The 20,226-nt window shown below is 42.7% G+C and overlaps 3 protein-coding genes across 10 annotated transcripts in view; 1 reads left to right on the forward strand and 2 right to left on the reverse strand.

The window, feature by feature from the left end:
- Positions 1 to 210: 210 nt before the first annotated feature.
- LOC118112344 (BEN domain-containing protein 4) lies at positions 211 to 9,146 on the reverse strand. The gene is made up of 6 exons (XM_035161586.2): positions 8,348 to 9,146; positions 4,686 to 5,240; positions 3,316 to 3,407; positions 3,136 to 3,162; positions 2,263 to 2,503; positions 211 to 2,026 (listed from the first exon to the last, which is right to left on the reverse strand). The coding sequence occupies exons 1-6, from the start codon at positions 8,850 to 8,852 to the stop codon at positions 1,794 to 1,796; spliced, it is 1,653 nt and encodes a 550-aa protein (XP_035017477.2). The 5' UTR covers positions 8,853 to 9,146; the 3' UTR covers positions 211 to 1,793.
- A 2,089-nt stretch (positions 9,147 to 11,235) lies between these two features.
- Positions 11,236 to 14,538, forward strand: shisa3 (shisa family member 3). The gene is made up of 2 exons (XM_035161589.2): positions 11,236 to 11,847; positions 13,357 to 14,538. Exons 1-2 carry the CDS (start codon positions 11,577 to 11,579, stop codon positions 13,947 to 13,949), a joined length of 864 nt encoding a protein of 287 aa, XP_035017480.1. The 5' UTR covers positions 11,236 to 11,576; the 3' UTR covers positions 13,950 to 14,538.
- Positions 14,539 to 17,082: 2,544 nt separating this feature from the next.
- Positions 17,083 to 20,226, reverse strand: part of atp8a1 (ATPase phospholipid transporting 8A1) — a 98,294-nt gene continuing 95,150 nt past the window's right edge. For 7 of the 8 annotated variants that reach the window (XM_035161584.2, XM_035161585.2, XM_035161582.2 and 4 more), the window contains one exon: positions 17,083 to 19,662. Coding sequence is in view for 6 of the 8 variants with exons in the window: in XM_035161585.2 (XP_035017476.1) it covers positions 19,565 to 19,662 (98 nt within the window). In the remaining 2 variants the exon portion in view is untranslated. The remainder of the gene's footprint in view (positions 19,663 to 20,226) is intronic. The other variant, XR_004697199.2, reaches the window with a different exon arrangement.

The raw sequence follows: 20,226 nt of genomic DNA on the forward strand, positions 1-20,226 counted from the left end.
CAGCGGTGGTCCTGCTTTTAAAAGACACAATATCATTGTTCATGGATCAAAATCACAAACCCACACATCCCATCATGACTCGTTCATTTGGCGTGATACTAATATCACGAGTCAGCATTTAATTTAACCAGCAAATGGATCATCATATGGCATCAGACAGACAGACAGATAACAGACAGACAGACAGACAGATAAGTGAACCATCACCAGTTTCCAGCTTCATAATTCATTTTATTTATCATAAATAAAAAAAACAAAGTATCATATCTGTAAAAATGATGTTTCACAGTGTTGTTAAACTTTGAGGAGTAAATACAAAGAAACGCTCACATTCAGCACAGCAACACAACAACAGAATCCAACTGCTTTAAGGTTTCTGTGGCACTTTTCTACTTGGCTTATTAAAGAGAGAGAGAGACACCTCACACAAGAACTGTACTTTATAATACACATTGTACACAGCACTGTCAACGTGGCAAACTGACCCGAGAAATCAGCTACATTCAAAACGTAGAAAACAATGTTACTGAGGGAGAAAACTAAAAATGAACGTAAAGAAACAAATGAAATGCTACAATTCTGCTCATGGACAATGAGACGCATAAAAGTGCAAATGAGAGCATCAGGAAGAAAGAGGTGCTCAGTTTTTCAACATGTAATCGTTCAGACGTGGATGTTTTTTGTTGTTTGTGGAGGTTTAGAGCATTATTAATATGGCAGCTGCTTTAAACCAAAATTTAACGTTCGACAATCCCGAGTTTTATCAGGGCGCTGCAACAAGGTAAGAAGGGAGTGTTTCTAAAATATAGTAAATTCTGCTCAGACTTCAGTTGTATTCCTTCAAACCTTAGTGTGTCCCGATGTAAATGATAAATAAAGCAATAAAGTTTTGTTTTTTCTTTTGGTTTTCAACAGTTTTCTTCATCTAATTTAACGAATAAGAAGTTGATCATAATAAGGAGCAAATATCAGCGTTACATCACTTACAAACACAAACTGATTCAGCAGACGTCGTGATGCCTTTGCAGAAGGGAGGAATTCTCAGAAGCAAATTATAAAACTTTTGTGTGAAGTTATTCTGGAAAGCAAATAAAAAACATTGTACAGTCGTAGGAAGTTTTTTTCAGCCCAGGGGAAATTGCATTCGTAAAATACTGCATTTTTCTGTTTTAGAAATAAACTTGTACATGTCAGAAGTGGCTCAAATGAAGACAAACATGTGGATGCAAAGTGCAAAACTACAGGCAACAGAACAGAACTTTCTCAGAGGCACTCCTGTAGAGGGGTAAAGTAAAAGTGCTTCGCAGATGACGCAGAAGTTTGCGTGAAAGTATTAAATGCTACTTACCATGACGGAGGTGATGGAGGGTGAAATGTCACTGAGGGACGTAACGAGTCTTAACACAAACAGCTTCCTGAAAAATTAAACAACCTGTGTGCGCAAAACAACCTCCACTCCCTCCAAATGAAATAAACAGAGATTTCCCATTGAAAGTCACACAACTGCTCAAAATTCAAACCATAGACAAAGCAGTAAATGGAAGACTAAAAATCTGTTCAATTTAAAATGCACCTCAAGAGTCAGATTTTCACTAAACAAAAGTTTAGGTATAAAAATGGCAAAAAGCTAGAAAACTATTTGAAAAGAGGAAAGTCGTTATTTTCTGTATGAGAAACTTCTGGAATGTTTTCTTCACTGTGTAAAGTGACAGGATAAGGTCAGTGTTGTGGGATATGTGTTGTCGTACAGCTACATCTCTGCCATTTTGTCTTTTCGCTCCTCCCGTTCACCTTCAATCTGATTGGCCGTTCTGGCAGCCTTTTAAATACAGTTCGTCCTGCGACAGGTGTCCTTCAAAGCTGTCCATGTAGAGGCTGCTGGTGCTGCTGCCGCTGCTGCCGAGGAACGTGCCGACGGCCCGGCCCTGGCGAGCGTGGCCGACGGCGTCACTGAACACTTTGTTGATCTGCTCCTCTGACGGCATCCACCAGTCCGGGTTTGAGGCACAGTGCATTCGGATGAACTCTGACACAGAGATTGCAAATTAAAAAAGAAAACATCAAAATATATGGTTTCCTCAAAAAACATAATATTCTGCTCCCTGTGTTTCATAGTTTCACAAAGTTAATGATCTCATAAACAGAGAGCAATAACTTGTCAAATCTGAAACATGGATCATAGAAGAGGATCTTTCAATTAAATTAAAACAATCAGTTTTATTTTCTTGAAGTGTAACACAAGCACTCAGTCAGAAGTTGTACCTCTGAGGCAGCTGACTTTGACGGGGTTGAGCGGTCGTCTCTCCAGGCCCGGCTCCCCTGAGTGGACTGAACGCTTCCTCTTCCCCAGACCACAGGAGAACTTCAGCTCGTCCGTGGTGAAGACGTAGCGTATCAGGTAGCGCAGCAGCCGGCGGCCATCTTTCTTGGAGGAGTTGACGGCTTCATCCCACTGCTTGTTAGTGATGAACAGAGGGTAGTTCTCCAGGAGCTGTTTACTGCCCTGCAGGGAGGACGGAGATACAGTAAGTAAAGGGGGGAGTTCAGGGATGTCTGTGGTCTTTACCCACTAATGTGAATTAACAATGCAGCCTCACATAGTTATTGACTTTTATTCCTGAGTGCAGTATATTAAGGTTTAAATACTTCAACTTGAACGATGCATCATTTTACAAATAAAAGGTGGCTGTTCTTCACGGTGTGAATCTCATGTCATCGTTACAGTAACAAACAGAATGGTACTCAGAGAGTGCACACATCCACCAGGTTACAACTGTCCCCATATGAAGACCACATTTAAATTTACTAGCTCCAACATTTTTTGGGGGGGTCTGCACTAAACTTCACACAATATCAGTCCCCTTAACATGTCTTAGATTTTCCATCAAGATCCATTAAATAATCTGTGAGAAATTAATGGAAATGTTGAAAAATGGCCTGCAATGTTTGAGAAAGTGGAAAAATGCCTGGATCTGGCCCCTGATCAAGATGCCCCCCCCCCCAAAAAAAATGTCATTGAAATCGGTTCAGTAGTTTTTGCATCAACATGCTCACAAACAAACAAACTGTTTTTATGAAAACATAACCTCCTCGGTGGAAGTAATAATAAAAAGGGTTTAAACAAAAAACACCAACCTCAAAGACCGTTTGCCGTTCTTCTTCCTGCGGAGACAGTTTTCTTTCACTTATTTGTACAATTAAAATGAATAAAAACATTTTCATCGCAGGGCGGAAGTGATCTGTTATTTTTAGACTTCATCATGATGCTAATAATAACTCTTTAAAGGGCTGATGTGAAGGAAACTGTCTCCTCACCTCTGTGAGCTGCTCCTCCGGCAGCGGCTGGATCAGCTGGTTGTGAAACTCCAGAACAGTCTTGAAGTAGTCGAGAACATTTTGACAGGGAACTGCATCGATAAAAAAACACAAGCTAATGTGAGCAGTTATACAAACACACTGTCAAAACAAAGAGACGACACATCTGCTGAATAATTAAAGAATAATAATCGTGCATTATTTTCTTCCCTCCTTAAAAACTCATTCTGACTCTAATGTCTGGTAATTTACTGATCAGGGTGAGACGGTGTTGTATCAGTGTTTAATGTGCAGCTACGGAATGAGCAGTTTCATGTAAATTACGTTAGTGAGTCTCTGGGGAGCAGGAAAGTTCAGAAAAATAACTGCTATTAAAACTGTTGTTGCAAACTGTTAAACATTAAATAACATGTGGCTCGCTTGAAAAGTGAAAACACAGAAGATTAACGTGTGATTGAAAACTGTCTCCACAAATACACTATTTAGTCCTGTTTGAGTAATGTGTGTTATTTTAAAATTACAGCTGCCTTTGGTTTTCAATTCAAAAGTATATTTATGATCAGTTTAAAAAGATTTACGTGGTTAGTAGGAACAAGTGGAGCTGAGTGAAATGAAGAAAAACTGACAGATAAATGGTTTGGCTGTTTTGGTCTTTTCAGGGGATTTATTGACAAAAATAATCTTTATCCTCTAACGTATTCTGGTCTAAAAATAGCTGTAATGATTATCTACATGGTTGCTCGGCTCCAGAATGTATGTTTAGTACAATATGTAATATTGCATTTGTACATTGTGGACATTTTTATGCTATTTCATGTTAACATGTAAGAAAACATGATGAACTTTAAATCCTCCAAAATTTCAAAAACTGAAACGAGACAATAGTAAATCTATATTTAAATCTAAACAATTACTCAATTAATTTATGAGATGAGACATAATTTTGATAATCTAGTAATAGTTTAGATATACCAGGAAAAATACATTTTAAAAATAAGCATTATGCCATTTTCTGATGTCATATGATGGGTTATAATGTTATAACCAATATAAGCTTTAGAATGTATGTTGAGTTATTCAGTCCACATACACACAGACAGTGGTGAAATCAATCATCTGTGTGTGCAGCTACATTAGCATTAAACAAAGAACTAACAGGCAGATTAATCAATAAAGAAATATTAATTAGGCTACTTGCAACCTGAGAGTGTAGAAACAATGAAATCCAATGTTTCCACACATGGAATAACGGCTCACGTGTTGTGTTATTTAGTGTGGAAATGAATCATGAGCTGTGGCCATTGCAGTCGCCACATAACAAACTAGAACTCCTTTGGAGCAGTGTGAGGTCTTTCCTTTCTTTACTCCACCTGGAATGTTCTCCAGCTTGTTGCGGAGCTCCTCGTTCTCCTGCTGCAGAGACAAAACCTCCTGCTCCAGCTCCAGGCAGCGTGGACAGCAGTTCTCCTCCTCCTCTTCCTCCTCGGGCAGCGTGGACGACGGGTGGCCGTACGACTCCGACGGAGTGGGCGAGCCCCAGCCTCCCAGGGTGTGTCTCTGAGGAGAGACCCCTGAACCGGGCTCTGCCGCCGGACACCGCTCGTCCTCCAGACCTGCAGCCGGATGCTGCTGCTGCTGAGGCCCTGAGAGGAGATAGCTCTGGAGGGAGTCTGTGAAGATGCGGAGAACAGCAGAGGTCTGTTGTTGGTTCAGATGGCTTTGTTGAGCCTCCTCTTCTGGGTCCGTGGTCGACGAGCTTTCTTCGGGTTTGGGCTTCCCCAGTGAGGAGCAGTGAAGCCCCTGAGCGTCCTCCAGCTTGATGTTGGAGCCGAAGGAGGACGAAGGCTCCAGGAGACGACCGTTGTTGAGGAGGCTGAGGACTCGGCTGCACTGCTGAGCGAAGGCATCCAAGATGAGACGGTTTTCTGCGGCAGAGGAGAAATCACAATGTCAAAGGGCTGAAGTGGTTTTTCATCTAAGCGTCAGTCACTGTTATGTCCTCACAGGAGAGAGAAACATTCACCCCAGGGTCCATTGAGTAGCTCTTCTAGAGCTTTAACCACATCACAAGGTCCTCATCAGCAGATTGAGTTTTTCTCAATTCACAGGAGAGGGAATGAGAAGTAAAAAGAAAGAACTCCCTCATATTGTTTCCTAACTGTGAAAAATGAATATCCTCATCTAAAGTTTCATGGTAATTAAGTAAACTGTGTGTTAATGAGGACGGGGACACGGTTAAATCTGAGGGGTGATGAGACGATGGAGCAGCGGAAACACTCCAGTCGGGCCAGACATTTTCATATTGTAATAATGACATTTCATAATGACGACAAATGATTGGTCAATGTAAATAAGATGTAGATCCTGTCTCTTATCTTATTGGTTGCAAAAGTTAATGCATTACTTCCTCATATGACATAATGTTCGGACTTCACAGTGACGTAATGATGACATCATTCCTAAAATATGATCAGGAATTATTTTTTGATCTAAATAAGCTTCAGGTTGCGTCTACAGGATGCAGAGAAACCTTGAAACATGCAGTTTTGAATTGTATAATTTTCTGACTTCATGATGTCACTTATCGTCTGACATCATATGATGGGGAATAATTTATGATCAATTTAAGCTTCAGGTCGTCCCTCTCACCTGATTATTTGAAGAGATATCTCATTTTTGAATAATGCATGACGTTGTGTTTTTTATTGCATGATCTCAATCTAAGATTTAATCCAGCAGAAGATTTATATTTCCCTCTGAAATGAAGCAGGGTAGAAAGTAGTGGAGGGTGAAAATACTTGAGTAGATATACTTAGTTACTAAAGGGAAGCAGAACACTGCTCCTCAGTGATGGAGACAATATGAGTGATTCTCTGTTCTTTTATGCTTCACTGCTTTTGCTTCCTCTCTCCTTTTTAATCGAGCCTCGTCGAGCCAAACATTTCCATTACTGTAGCGTACAGTCGGCTCCTCTGTTGATACAAATGTCAGCTTGATTATGCTGATTTATTCAGATATCAATAAACTCTGAAGTCACAGTGTCGGCTGTGACCGAACCCGGCCGAGCAGAGAAAATCAGCACGGAGCTATTGTCCAGGAACACGCCTCAGTCAGTGTATAGTTTCGCTGGTAGTCGAGGCACGTCTGGGTGAGATGATCTCACACATACCTCCATGCAATGATTAAGAGTCCACTGGCCACACGCACACACACACACACACACACACACACACACACACACACACACACACACACACACACAGATAAAATGAGTTCTAGATGGCCACTGCTGCGTTGCCACTCGCTCAGACGTGTCTATCAGCCTGGTGCAGATGTGTCGCATTTATTAATATGCGTGCTGTCTCTGTTTACCCGTCGAGATGTATCTGATATCATTCGCCTTCACCCTGCACCCCCCCTCCCCTCCTCTGTGGCACTGCGAGCTGAGAGCCTCATAAAATTTCATTAAAAACAACACGCTCGGCAGAGGCAAATTTATGAGCCCCATTTATTTTAATCACAACTCTTTGGGAAAAGGCTTTTCAATGCAATTTGTGTTATTGTGCGCCGAAGCGGTCGCTCAGTCCCCGGCTCTCTGGTGCTTCTCTCCACGAGAAGGGCATCAAGTTTTTTTCTGTTGGTTTGGCAGACGCTGTTTGAACCCAGGTGTGTGTGGCCAATAATGCTATTTACACCCGGGGTGGTTGGTGATGGTGGAGATTTACACCCAGTTTTCAGGCACTGGTGCAACATTTCAACGAGCCACGAGGGAGAAGTTCTGGCAGGAAGGTTTTCTAACACATGGTTTAATTTGTGATTGTGTCTGTTTTCACCAAAACCATCATCTCTCCCTAAAACAAACCAAGAAATGTTGTTGCTTAAATCAAACTGCAACTGAAAGTGTGATGTGAGAAAACAAGGCACATATGGAGCCATTAAGTCAACAGGTGTAAATATCCACTTAGCTGCTATGTGACTTCTCACCTGGGTGCAAATATACACTCAGAACAAAATTGGCCATCCACCTCAGGTGCAAATAACATTGTTGGCAACAAACACCTGGGTACAAATATAATAACATCAATGTTAGTTTTTCTTTCAGATGTGATGTTATGCTGATCCCATCCCGCAGATAAAAACTCATTCACATGTCATTGTCAGTAAGAACAAAGCAAGATACTCAGGGACTCTTGTGTGATATCAGCAGATTCATTAGAGCAGGGCAATATGGATTTGTGTTATTGTTTCACAGGTGAAATCAGGAACACGTGCACCTAAGAATGGATGCAAACAATGGGTCATTATCTCCAGAGTGTGTGTGTGTGTGTGTCTGTGGGGGGGGGGCTTAAAGAGATTTCACGTGTAAGTGTTAATAAAGGGCGACGTGCAACCTGAGCTCACTCTGAACACTTGATTGCCTGTAAAGCAACAATAACCAGCAGCCAATTGAGCCTCGGCTGCCGACGGCGATAAAGAGATTCATATCTGATGAGAGGATGATGATGACGGAACTATAATCTGTTTAATTTCAGAACTGCCAGGATTGGGTTCAACGCTTTCATCTGAAATGTTGGTTCCCATGGACCCGCCCTGGGAGCCAACATTTCTTCTTCCTGAGCCTGTAGAGCTCAGGAGCTGAGGAGGAAAATGAGCTGGGAACAATGTGTTTCAACAGGAGACCCACACACACACACACGTAAACACGCACACACACTCATGGACAGACAATTACCCAATGTAATTTTTAGCACAGGCCCACTGGAGATTCAATCATGACTGCTCTCATTACAGCAGCAAATCAATCACTGCTGACAGGAGGCAGAGGAGGAAGAGGTGGGAGCAACAACATGAAGCTCAGGTGATGAAGAGCAAACAAAAGAGTCTCTGTCCTTTAATTGGACAGCGTTGTGTTCCCCATTGACTTGTGAAAAACACCCCAGAATACCCAGCAGTGGGACCAGTGTGGAGACATGTGGATGAGTGAAGTCTCAACGAGGAGCAGACCTGCACTGTGGAGAAGTTTGAGACCCACCTGAACTGATGCTGTAGCTGCAGTCTGGAGACAATCTGGGCTCCGCTCCGCCGACGCGCCGCTGTTGCGCACCGAGAGGGGCTGTGGATGTGGGGACCCTGCTGCTGGGCCTGCTCTCACATGGGAAGCGATGCTGCTGCTGATGCTGCTGCTGCTGCTGCTGGGGCATCGGGTGATGATGCTGCTGCTGCTGCTGCTGGATGCTGCTGCTGCTGCTGATGGCGACGGGGGTCTGGTGGAGCGGCTGCACACGCTGCTGGTGCTGCTGGTGGTTGAGGTGGTTGTGGTGCGCCTGGAAATGATGAGGCTGCTCGGGGTGAAAAGTGAAGTGATGTCCGTCGCCAAACAGAGGCACCTCCACCACCGCAGCCGACCTGTCAAAGCGCGACTTGCCCGCCGAGCGCTTGCTCTGGAAGGGCTTCAGGCTGCTGTACGGACCCCGCTCCTGGCGGCACATCTTGGGCGCGCAGGGCCCCTCGTCCGCGGGCTGCATCTCTCCCTCCATCCCGGGCACAGGTGCGCGGCTGCGGGGCTCGGGTGTCTCGCGGTGCCGGTGTGACGGGCAGCTGAGGAGCGGGAGGGGAAGCTCCGTCACCGTCTGGATCACTTTCCACTCGCACACACCGCGCGCAGGAGGCGGAGGCTGATCCAGATACTGACGCGGCGCCGCTCCAATCCCCACCCGGCTGCTCCGACACTGAGCCTCCTCCAGCGGGACTCAGGGACCTGCCTCCTTCGCAGCCCGCATCCAGAGAACAACAGGGGCTTCAGCCGCTCAGACATCCGACTGGAGAAAAAACAGAAAACAGACAAATCCCACAAATGAAGAGGCAGAGGCCATTTTGCTCCTGAAGCTCAAAGCAAAGGACAAATGACAGAGGAGCTTCAGATCACATCCAAACATCAGACACACTGCAGATTTACATTTAGAGATATTTTTGACTGATTTTAATTATAGACTGACTAAAAATAACAACAATACAACGATAACAAGATAGAAATCAGTCATGTTATTCTCTCTTTGCCTTCCATACTCCCTGATTAGATTAAAACCAACATTATAAAGAGGTTTTTCATTTTACTCTCTCTTTGCCTTCAATGCACCTTCCTAAATGGATAAAATAAACTAACTTTATAATAAAAAAATGTCATTTTAATCTCCATTTGCCTTCCATACTCCCATAATAGAATAATATAAACCACCATAATAAAAAATAACGTTAATCTCACTCATTACAACAAAATAAACTACCATTATAAAATAAAATAATAATTTGAGTCTCCATAACAATAGTTTAAGTCTCTATTTGCCTTCCATGCTCCCATGAATAGAATCAAATAAGCTATAGAATTTAAGAAATTAACTATTTTAATCTCTAGTTGCCTTCTTTAAAACCCTCAATATATTAAAATAAACTAACATTATAAAAAAATGTAATTAGTCTTTATTTTCTTTCCATAGTACTGGATATAAAGATGTTATTGTTGGATCAAAATGTTTAATTATATTTAGTCTTCATGAAATGACTCAAACTCTCAAACTTCAGTGTGAACTTACCTTCTGTGTGAAAACCTTTGGAAACAGCAGGTGAACATCTGTCCTGTTGCCTGCAGGCCTGAAAGCTTGCAGCGCCACAAGGGGGCGCCACACCCACAGGCACTACACAGGGTCTAATGGATGGAGGAGAAAAAGACCTGCTGCTGTCAGAGTCTGTGGCTTTTTCTTCTTTTCAACAAGTCAGACATGTCTGTTGTTTTTACACATTTCTGGAGCTCGGTCAATATTTTCTCTGGACACTGAACTGGACGTGGCCACGAGCCAAAAATAAAAGTTATCGAGGCTGAAAATGTAAATAAATATCGTGAAAATACAAAACTTTAGATGGTGATTATTCCTCATGAAGATGTTTTCATGTGAAGGTGCACGGCTTTGAAATGTTTGAACTTTAGTGAATTAACTATAAATCCAATTAAAGCTTTTAAGAGCCTGTGTAACTTTTACTGAACATCCACAAAAAGACATTTACAAGATACTGATTTAGTTTGGTTTTATTTTGTATTTGCTTTGATTTTAACAAACTGAATTCATTCGTGTGTTACCAATTGCTGTATTTTCTAAGTTGGAAGACTGATTTCCATATATTAATATGTAATATTTTCTTGTGGGTTTTCTCTGAATGTTCCTTTATGCTTCCTGAGTTTATATTAGATTTGCACTTAAGAAAGTGAAAACAATAATTAAATCACAGAAGAGGCACAAACTTAATTTAGATTTCAGTCATCTCACATCATATATCTGATCTAAATTACATATGTATTATATTTTATATTTATAGTTGGACTATGTGTGTCATCCATTGTATATAATACAGAGATTTAAATGAAGTGTAGAATAAACCATGTACAGCTAATTTAACTATATATGCATGTGTGTAAATGTTGTATTGAGTTTGTATAGATATAGATAGAGAGATAGATAGATAGATAGATAGATAGATAGATAGATAGATAGATAGATTGATAGATTGATAGTTAGATAGATAGATAGATTGATAGATAGATAGAGAGATAGAGAGATGAGAAAGATAAGATAGATTGATAGTTAGATAGATAGAGATAGATCAAGATATAGACAGGTAGACAGATATACAGATAGAGAGATAAAGAGAGAGAGAGAGAGAGAGAGAGAGAGAGATAGAAATGTATAAATATTATAATAATATATCTAGAAACATGACGTCATCTCTCTCTGTTTAATCAAGATATTATCTGAGCTCGTTCACGTCTTCAGGTAGAAGCATCACTATGCCTCGGGACCCCGTGAGCGCGCACGTCATGTTAATGGGGGGGGTACGTGCGCGCGTTAGGACCCGGAGAGAGTCACAAAAGCAGCGGCCGCGCAGAGAAGAGTTCACACAAGTTGTGCGCGGAGCCAGAGTCCGGGTGAGAGAGGATCTGAGCTCAGATCAGCCCTGCAGGGAGGAGAAGGTGCAGACCCGAGGACTTAATGAAGGAGCTTCTCTCTCTGCTGATCTGCTGACTGCGGTGTGAAGGCGGCCTGAGACCCGGGAGGATGAGGGTCACATAACTCTGCATCTTCTGGATCCATTCGCTCAGACTCACCCCCCCATGAGGAGCGAGTGACCCGGGCTGACTCAGTCCGGAGCTGAAGCCCCCTCGGCCGGACTCAGGGAACCGCGAGGCCCCCGCTGCGGCTCCCTCTGCCGGGATGGTGCGCCTGCTGAGCTGCCTGCTGCTCGGGTATCTGACCTGGAACCTGCGGATATCGGACGCGCAGGGGGAGTACTGCCACGGCTGGCTGGACGCGAACGGGAACTACCACGAGGGCTTCCAGTGTCCGGAGGACTTTGACACCATGGACGCGACCGTGTGCTGCGGCTCCTGCTCGCTGCGCTACTGCTGCGCGGCCGCGGACGCACGACTGGACCAGGGCGGCTGCACCAACGACCGGGAGGTGGAGAACACCGAGTTCGCAGCGCGTATGTTCAGTGATTTAAACAAACTCTTCCTCTGGGTCTTAGTTTTAAAGATCTGCTCTTAAAACTGCTCAGGTTTTCATCAAGTGCATCTTTTTAACCAACTCTTATAAATGCAGTTCTGTTAGTTTGGGTAAAAACGAGATAAAATAGTTGAATTGTCACCAACATGCACCAACTAGTATATGTCTTATTCATTCTGGTTGGAAGTGAAGGAAAGTTGTCTTCCACCCTGAGGTCAGAGGTCATCTACAAAACCCTGATAAAGACACTGCAAGTAGCCTGAGGGGTTTAGTGCCTTGCTCATTGGCACCTCAGCACATTCTCCATCACACTTTGGCTTTCTCAAGTGAAGATAACTAAAACTTCTGAGGGAGAAGAGCATCTTTACCTTTGGCTTATTTTGCAAAACAACGTGTAAATAACTTTATCTGTTGGGAAACTGAATATTTCAGATGAGCTCTGTTTCACAGGACTGGACTTTTTATTTCTGCTGACACTGTTTTATACTGTTTGGAACTGTTCATCCAGTATCAATCAATCAATCAATCAATCAATCAACCAATCACTCAATCAGTCCATCAATCAATCACTGTCTCCAGTTTCCAGTTTCCTGCAGATTGCTGTCAGTGTGAAACTAGATGAGTTTTTAACGACACTTAAAAAAACAAGACTTATTCTTATTCTTCAACTAAACTTAATCGACATGAGATTCGTCTCAGTGCTGCTGCAACAATCTCTCCCTCACAGAGCTGAACTTCTTCGCTGCCTAATATAAAGCTCACTCAGCTTAAGTGACCAACAACATTTTGTGTTGTGACTTTACTTTATTCTGACAATCGGTCACTTTAACTCAGAGGCTTCGTCAGTTTTCTTTCAATTTCCCCGAGCGGCTGAGCTCACCGGTTTAGAACTGACTGGACTGTGTCTGTGAGCTGCACAATTTCCTAATTTTGTCCCGTCAAAATAAATAAACAGTCGCTGGCTTCCTGTCAGAGCAAAAGGCTTCATGAAGCGTAACATGAGCTGTTTGTGTTTTCAGCGGGAGGCAGCTGCTCTTATGTTTTTTAAATTAATACGATGAAGGATTTTTCTTTTTAACAAGACCCAATTAAATAGTTTTATTTTCACTGTTTTAGTCGCTTATAGCAGCACAGGACATGGTGACTCTTTAATTTAGATTAATGATCACTATGTTTACGTCTTTTAAGACACTATCAGGTCATTACAAGTGTTTATTCATATTTAAACTCCTCATGTGGACACTCACAAGTGGAGGCTGTTGTATGAATTGATGATTAACAATAATGTAGTAAAACACACTAGTAATAGTATAAAAATTGTCCTCATAGGAAAATTCGTAATTGAGGATTTCGAAGTAAAGTGTTACAGTGAGAAATAACTGCTTTGATTGACTCAGTTTTTAAAGCTGTTATGTTGTAGAAACATTTTTCAAACCTGTGAACTCTCTGACCATGTTTGATTGTAACCCGCCTGTGTCTCCGCCCTCAGAGCCCATCTACGTCCCCTTCCTGATGGTGGGAAGCATCTTCGTCGCCTTCGTCGTGGTCGGCTCTCTGGTGGCCGTCTACTGCTGCACCTGCCTGCGGCCCAAGCAGCCGACCCAGCAGCCCATCCGCTTCTCCCTGCGCAGCTGCCAGGGCGAGACCATCCCCATGATCCTCACCACGGCCCCGCCCAGCCTGCGGGCCCCGTCGCGACAGTCCAGCACGGCCACCACCAGCTCCAGCTCGGCCGGAGGAGGAAGCTCCATGCGGAGGTTTTCTCTCGGGGGTCAGGGGGGGCAGCAGCAGCACAGCTGCCTGGTGTCTGCCACCATGTCCTCGTCAGCCTCCACCCCCACCCAGACCCCTCAGACTCTGCCTCTTCCACCTCCCCCCTACACATCCCCACCCATGCAACATTCGCTGCCCCCCACCCACACCCAGCTGCAGCTCCACCAGACCTCCATCTCCTCCCACCACTCCCACCCCTCTCACCCCTCCCAGAGCGCCGGGTTCCTGTTGCCGCAGCAGTACTTCTTCCCCCTGCAGCCCGACGCCTTCACAGCGGCCAAGAGCTTCGCTGACTTCGGACAGAGCTGACACGGCTCCCAGGAGGGGAAGTAGAGGGATTACAAGATTACTGGACGGTGGGTGTGAGCTGGCGAGGTGAATACACTGCAGCACAGCTGGCGGCGTCTGGGTTGAGAGCGCGGGCCGAACGGAACGGACAGAGAGCGACAGTGATGAAGTAGCTGCTGTGGTTTGACACTGAGGCCCGAAGCTCTTCCTGCTCTGCAGCTGCAAAGTTCAACAGACCCAACGATTCTGAATCTTATGCACTTTCATATCATGTTGTAAACAGATTTCTGTGGTCGACGTTTTATTTTTTTATACACAATGCTTCTCAAGGTGGAAATGTGAGAGTGAAATCTTGCCAGTTTCATCACACACCCTCCTCTGCAGCAGAAGAAGTTCAGGCTCCTCTGACGTGATTAGAGATAATTTCCACTGTACATGTTGGAAACCAGGGAATTAGGATCTTTGACAATCGCAGACACCTCTGAAGGAGAGGAGCAGATACACAGCCGTCATTTGGTCGTGGAGGAAATGTGGACTTTTATACAATGTGGTGCAGGTACAATTTACAGCTAAATAAAATGTTGTCTCTCAGTAGCTCCTGTAAAGAAAAGTCTGTCGCGTTACACTTTTTCGTCCGGAGCGAAGCTTCGTCGTCGCTCAGACAGCGGTGGAAACCGGAGCGGCCGGGTCGGCGCTGCAGCTCCTACCTGTCGCTCATTCCCGCGCCAGACTTCACAGCAGGAATGCGGCGCTGAGATGAGTCATTGTCAGTGTTCAATGAGCATGGCATGGTCACAGTGTTAAAAACAACTGGGCCCAGAAGTAGAGGTTTAGGTTGCACCAACAGGTATGAAGACAACCTCCACAAAGAGGCTTCTGTTCGCCGGCTGTCTGACCGTGAAACAGGTTTGGCATCAGTGTCTCATGAAATCTTCTGTGTGTTCAGGGTTCCTCTAAAATCTGTTATTATCCATCCACTGTTTCTAACTCAAAACACACACTCGATGATTAGTGTGTATCCGATTCACTTCCTCGGCTCTTGTTAATACTGGCAGTCGTCACCTCGGATGTCTGGGTCCCATTTCACACTTTGCTTATAAGAGGAAAACACAAGTTAAGTTGTGAACACGTTTTCGGGGACATTTCCTGAATCTCTCGGAGACGTGTTGTCTTTTGTCTTCGTCGGGGCCTTGGAAAAAGTTTCAGATTTCCCTTTTCCAAGTGATTCAGGAAGGTGGAAGTTTCTCCGATTATTTTTCTTCCCACTGAAACTTCTTTCCGTCTCATGGGTTTAATTGGAATGAGTCTAAACCTAAACTCTGATTCCTCTCAGATAAACGCTGACAAATCACTGTGGTCGTAAGATCAAGAACATTTTAAATATACAGCAGATTCCTCACAATCATCACAAATGAAAGTATGTTTTTGATATAATTTAACACCCATTCAATGTATTCATCCTGTATCCTGTACAATATCAGTAATTATCCCAATACAATTTTCATTAATAGCAAAATAACCAAAGTTCAATATATTATGATTTAATGCTTATGAAACACATAATTTTTCAACCTCAGATTCATAAAATGTTTTGCTGTTTATGAAGTGTTTGTTATTCTCTGTTCACAAAGAAGAGTATAAAACTACAAACTTCTCCCAGGAGCAAAAATCTGTCTTTTAACTTAAAATATAAATATTAATGTAACATTTATCCTCAATTAATAATTAATTATCGATAATTATAGTAGTTTTTTTATTGTCGGTGTCAGGCTGCACATTCCTGCCTGGATTCAAATGGCTCTCAGACACAAGTGATTCACAGGAGACGATACATCAAGTGGTTCAGTGTCACAGTTTGTGATTTGATCTCAGTGTTCGCTCTCTTCACTCTGAGTCAGACTATGTTCACAAGTTCTGGCTCCTGACCTTATTCTGAAAAAGAGATTGTTTTGATTGTGACGTTTTACACGAGTTGCTAATAGAAAGTTCAGTTCATTTTCCTGTTAACATGTTACAGAGCATTGTCGGATTTATGACTCACATCAATATTATGTTCTGTTTGTTTAGACTTGAACTCAGGTCACGTGCCATAACACAGTTGGTAACTGTCGTATATCACTGGGAAAACACAAATAGGACGTTAAAATGTGATTAAGACGACGTACACACGTCTATATAATGCGACTAAGATCGGGAAACTCCACAGGCCTTCTTTCGATTATAACTTATTCAGGTTAATCAGACAATGTTGTTTACATGGCAGTGTTGTATTCAGACTATTGTGTTAATTAATCAGGTTAATATCAGAATATTCATTAACATGCAAACTGGAAATCTCTGTGCTGCCGCTGCTTCACATTAAAAGCTGTGAACTGGCCAAACACGGGGTGGCTTTTATTGTGAAGCAGACACAGGAAGCACAGAGTTAGCAGGGACCACGATGTTCATCATAAATGTGTCGACAAAACAAGGAAACGCCCACTTTCCAGGGCCAGTGGAATAACATGGATCAGACAAAGAGATCAAACAGCTGCTCAAGGTTTTGACATGACGTCATTGTTAAGTTTGTTCGACTCCAGTGTAAACAGACACAGCAGAGGCTCTTCTGTCTGAATAATGGACAGTTTAAGTACAATAACAAGGTAAATGTACTTTTATTTGTACCCCCACTGATCCACGAGTGTCATCAAATTGACCTGGACTGAAAAAGATTTTCTTTTTCTCAGTTGTTTTTTGTTAACGTTGAGGTAAATGAGTAATTATCTTGGCGTAAAGTTTTCACAGCATCTGGAAGCTGTAGTTCCCCCAGAATGCTGCTAAAATACTAAACTTGTGTTGATTTTTACAAACAGAACCTCATGGACCTGAAGTAAAAATCTACGTAGGTCGGTTTTAATCGTCTGTTCGAGGAACATGTTTCTGTCTTTTTGGGATCAGGGACACAAGCAGAATCAAACCACCATCACAATAATAAATAAGGACTATATATCAATATAATTAGTTTTCCTGGATGCAGGCTGATGTTTCCTTCTGCCCCTTCCTGTTTAAGTTCTCTGTCCTGTTTGTCGCCACACACAGACACACACAGGCACAAGATGACAGCGATTACAAACATGCAAATACACACAAGAAAAATCAGAAGTTCACAATGTTCCTCCATCGTTGTAAAGTTTATTTCAGTAGTCCTTCATGGCAGTAAAAGACAACACTTATAAGTTTGCAGTCCCAACATGCAGAACAATCATTGAACAAAATAACAGAAAAGAATATTGAAAATAATAAAAGGTGCAGTTTTTTCCTCTTTTGTAAAGTGATCAACACTCGAGAAAGAATTAAAAGTACAGTTAACACGTCAGAGAACAGTTTGTGTTTTCCATTCATGCAGCTCACGACTTTCACAGACAACAACGTGTGTGTTTTATGTTTTCTGGGAAAAAGTAAGCAACAGTCCAAGCCTTCCACAACGACAACATCCACATTCAGCGGTTTGGAAAGTTTCGACAAGATGACGACCGATTAAAGTTTTAACATTAAAGACCAGCAGAGGGAGAAAAAAGAAACCATTAACCCTCAATAAACTGAGAAACACAAACAAGCTTTCCTGTCAAGTAACACTCAGAAGAAATCGTTTACCGCAACCAGAGAACACCAGATGTCCACTACTGGAAAGGTACATTGAGTGTATTGTGCAACATCTCCTGTCAAAGCAGAGCTGAACATCAAAAAACTCGCACAGTCAAGAGTCTGACTCACAAACACACACACACACACACACACACACGCTCATTCATAACACACACGGACACTCACACCGTCCCATACGAGCCATGCATCAGCACACAGTAGTACACCATAGCTATACCTGGAGTCGTGCAGACGGACAAGCAAGCGTCTCTGTCATACACACTGATGCACACAAACACACACACACACAAACACACAACATTAAAAGAAACCCACCAGGAGAAGTGATCTCCCGCTCTCACGTGGAAGATACAGACATGCAGTGCATACATAGAAGATGTCCTCTGTCGAGGCGACGCACAAACGCAGACACACACACAGCACGTGCACATGCAGGCAATAAACTGACACACACACTCGCACTGTCGGAAATCTGATCTCCCATAGGGAGAAGAACGCAACCGCACAGACATTAGAGAGTCAATCATAAATAAATCAAGCGATAACAATATTAATATCAATAATAACAAGACATTTAAGAAAGCTCAGTCGTCTCATTCGATCTATTCTATCCTGCCAGTTTATCAGAAGAAACAAAAAAGTTACAGACGAGTCGTTACAAAGCCGGTCAATGCAAAAGTCATACATCTCCAATATAAAAATACAAATCCACAAAATAACTATAGAGACAAAGTAGTTTTGATAATGTTGTGGAGTTTTTCTGGCTAATATTTCTCTCTCCCTTAAGCTAATGGCACTTATGTTATAAGGATAAAATCTCCATTTTAAGGGAAAACACTGGCACCACCTTCAGCTTCAACAAGACCATCATCACCCGCTCACCCCCGCAGGGACATTTCTTCAGGTTTACATGTGCCACTCGACACAAGACTGCAGCTTTCACGCTGTGCGAGTGCAACACTGTGGTGGGGGAGACAGTGATTTTGTCTTCAGTAGGTGTGTGTGCAGCACGGCTCTAAGCTAGCTGGTTAAACTATTCTTGGCTATCGATTTTCTTCTAAAGAGGGAAAGGTTTCTACGTAGGCACCGTCGTGATCGTTGAGACAGGAAGTGATGTGTGGAATGCCGTTATTCGTCAAGAGCAATGCTTCTGCTGTAAAAACGGTGGGACTATAGTGAGTTGCTGGAGGCAACTTCCTAAAACTTAAAATGAAAATAAACAACACCTGGCACAATATCTAACATACTTTAAAAACAAAAACAAAAAAACAATCTGGTTTACAACAAATAAAGATGAAGGCATGAGCAAATGTAAGGCTTTACACAAGAGATGCTTCCTTAAGTGCAAAACAGAAAATTAAATTATTACAAATCTGCTCTGAAGTGGTCGGTTCAGTGCTGGAATACACTCAGCAGTGTAATTACATTTGGTTTAGAGTTTTCCGAATTCACTAGTACTTGGATAGATTGTATATACGACTGCTCTTTGGCAATCTGTCACAAGTTCAAAACATCTAAAAGCTAATCATCGTCCAGTGTTTAAACTTTTATAATAACAGTGTTTTAGGAGTTTGATTCGATTCAATACGATTTTGAGCTGCGTGCCGGCGAGCGTCCTTAAATCAATAGTTGGGACACGTTCTGTCCGACAAACTGAGCGAGAACAGTGAAAAACTTCAGACCACAGACTGCTAAGAAAGCACAGTGCTCATCATGTCTGCTGGACACACAACTACAGCTGATAGCGAACACGGTTTGTTTTGTTCCTTGTTTTTTTTTTTTTTCCTCTCTCCCCGTTTTCAGAGATTACCCAATGTCACTTTCCTCAGTCCTTTTCATGATCATGTCCAAAATCCCCCCCGTCATTGTTGTGAGGGGGGGGCACATGCTCGCACCTCGGCTTCTCCTCCCGTTAAGCTTCAAATACCGCCCACTACAAACGGCTTGTGGTGGCTCTGGATTGGCCAGCCGGGAACGAGGAGGCCGGCGGCTCACCACTCGTTGGTCCTCTGTTTGGTGGTGTCGTACGCTCTGATGACCTCCGACTGAGACACCACTCCGTTCTCGTCTTGAGAGAAGGCGTAGCCATCTGGAAAAAGGTTCGGAGCAGTTACAACCAAGCTCATTCAGATCAGTGATTAGCTAAATTAAAAATATAAAAAATATGTATAAAAACATCATCAAAACAACTTAATTAACAATAAAGAATTAACAAAAACAAATGACTTATCGGTTAAACATTTTTGGAAAATATGCTTATTTGCTTGCTGGATTGTATTTTAAATATAATCTAAGTCTCTGTCTCGTCAAAACTATAATGTTTGTACAATTGGGCTTTTGTATACAATGAACAAAATATACTGAGCTTTAGAAGTGGGCAGGATCAAGTTAGCTTTGGATTGTTTCTCCTCTTTATGCTAAGCTAAGCTAACTGGCTCTATCCAAAGGGACAAAACTCAGCCAACAAGCACCTGGAAATCTCAGCAATTACCACAATGCATTTTGTTTTAATACACACAACAATTCATGGTTGAAGTTGCGTGTGTGTGTCTGTGACTAATTATTCCTTCTGTTTCCCGTCTTTATGCTAAGCTAAGCTAACTAATTGCTAGCTTTAGCTGATCCCAGTTGGCTCCTCTCTTGTGGACATGCC

The sequence above is a fragment of the Hippoglossus stenolepis genome, chromosome 7 (assembly GCF_022539355.2).
Source record: "Hippoglossus stenolepis isolate QCI-W04-F060 chromosome 7, HSTE1.2, whole genome shotgun sequence".
Taxonomy (NCBI): domain Eukaryota; kingdom Metazoa; phylum Chordata; class Actinopteri; order Pleuronectiformes; family Pleuronectidae; genus Hippoglossus; species Hippoglossus stenolepis.

Coding starts and splice junctions, on each gene's coding strand:
- LOC118112344 (XM_035161586.2), bottom strand. CDS start 8,852: ATGGAGGGAGAGATGCAGCCCGCGGACGAGGGGCCCTGCGCGCCCAAG. Junction 3,408..4,685: donor CAAGCTGGAGAACATTCCAG/GTGGAGTAAAGA, acceptor TTATCGATGCAG/TTCCCTGTCAAAATGTTCTC. Junction 2,504..3,135: donor AACGGCAAACGGTCTTTGAG/GTTGGTGTTTTT, acceptor TCCTCCCTGCAG/GGCAGTAAACAGCTCCTGGA.
- shisa3 (XM_035161589.2), top strand. CDS start 11,577: ATGGTGCGCCTGCTGAGCTGCCTGCTGCTCGGGTATCTGACCTGGAAC. Junction 11,848..13,356: donor GAACACCGAGTTCGCAGCGC/GTATGTTCAGTG, acceptor CTCCGCCCTCAG/AGCCCATCTACGTCCCCTTC.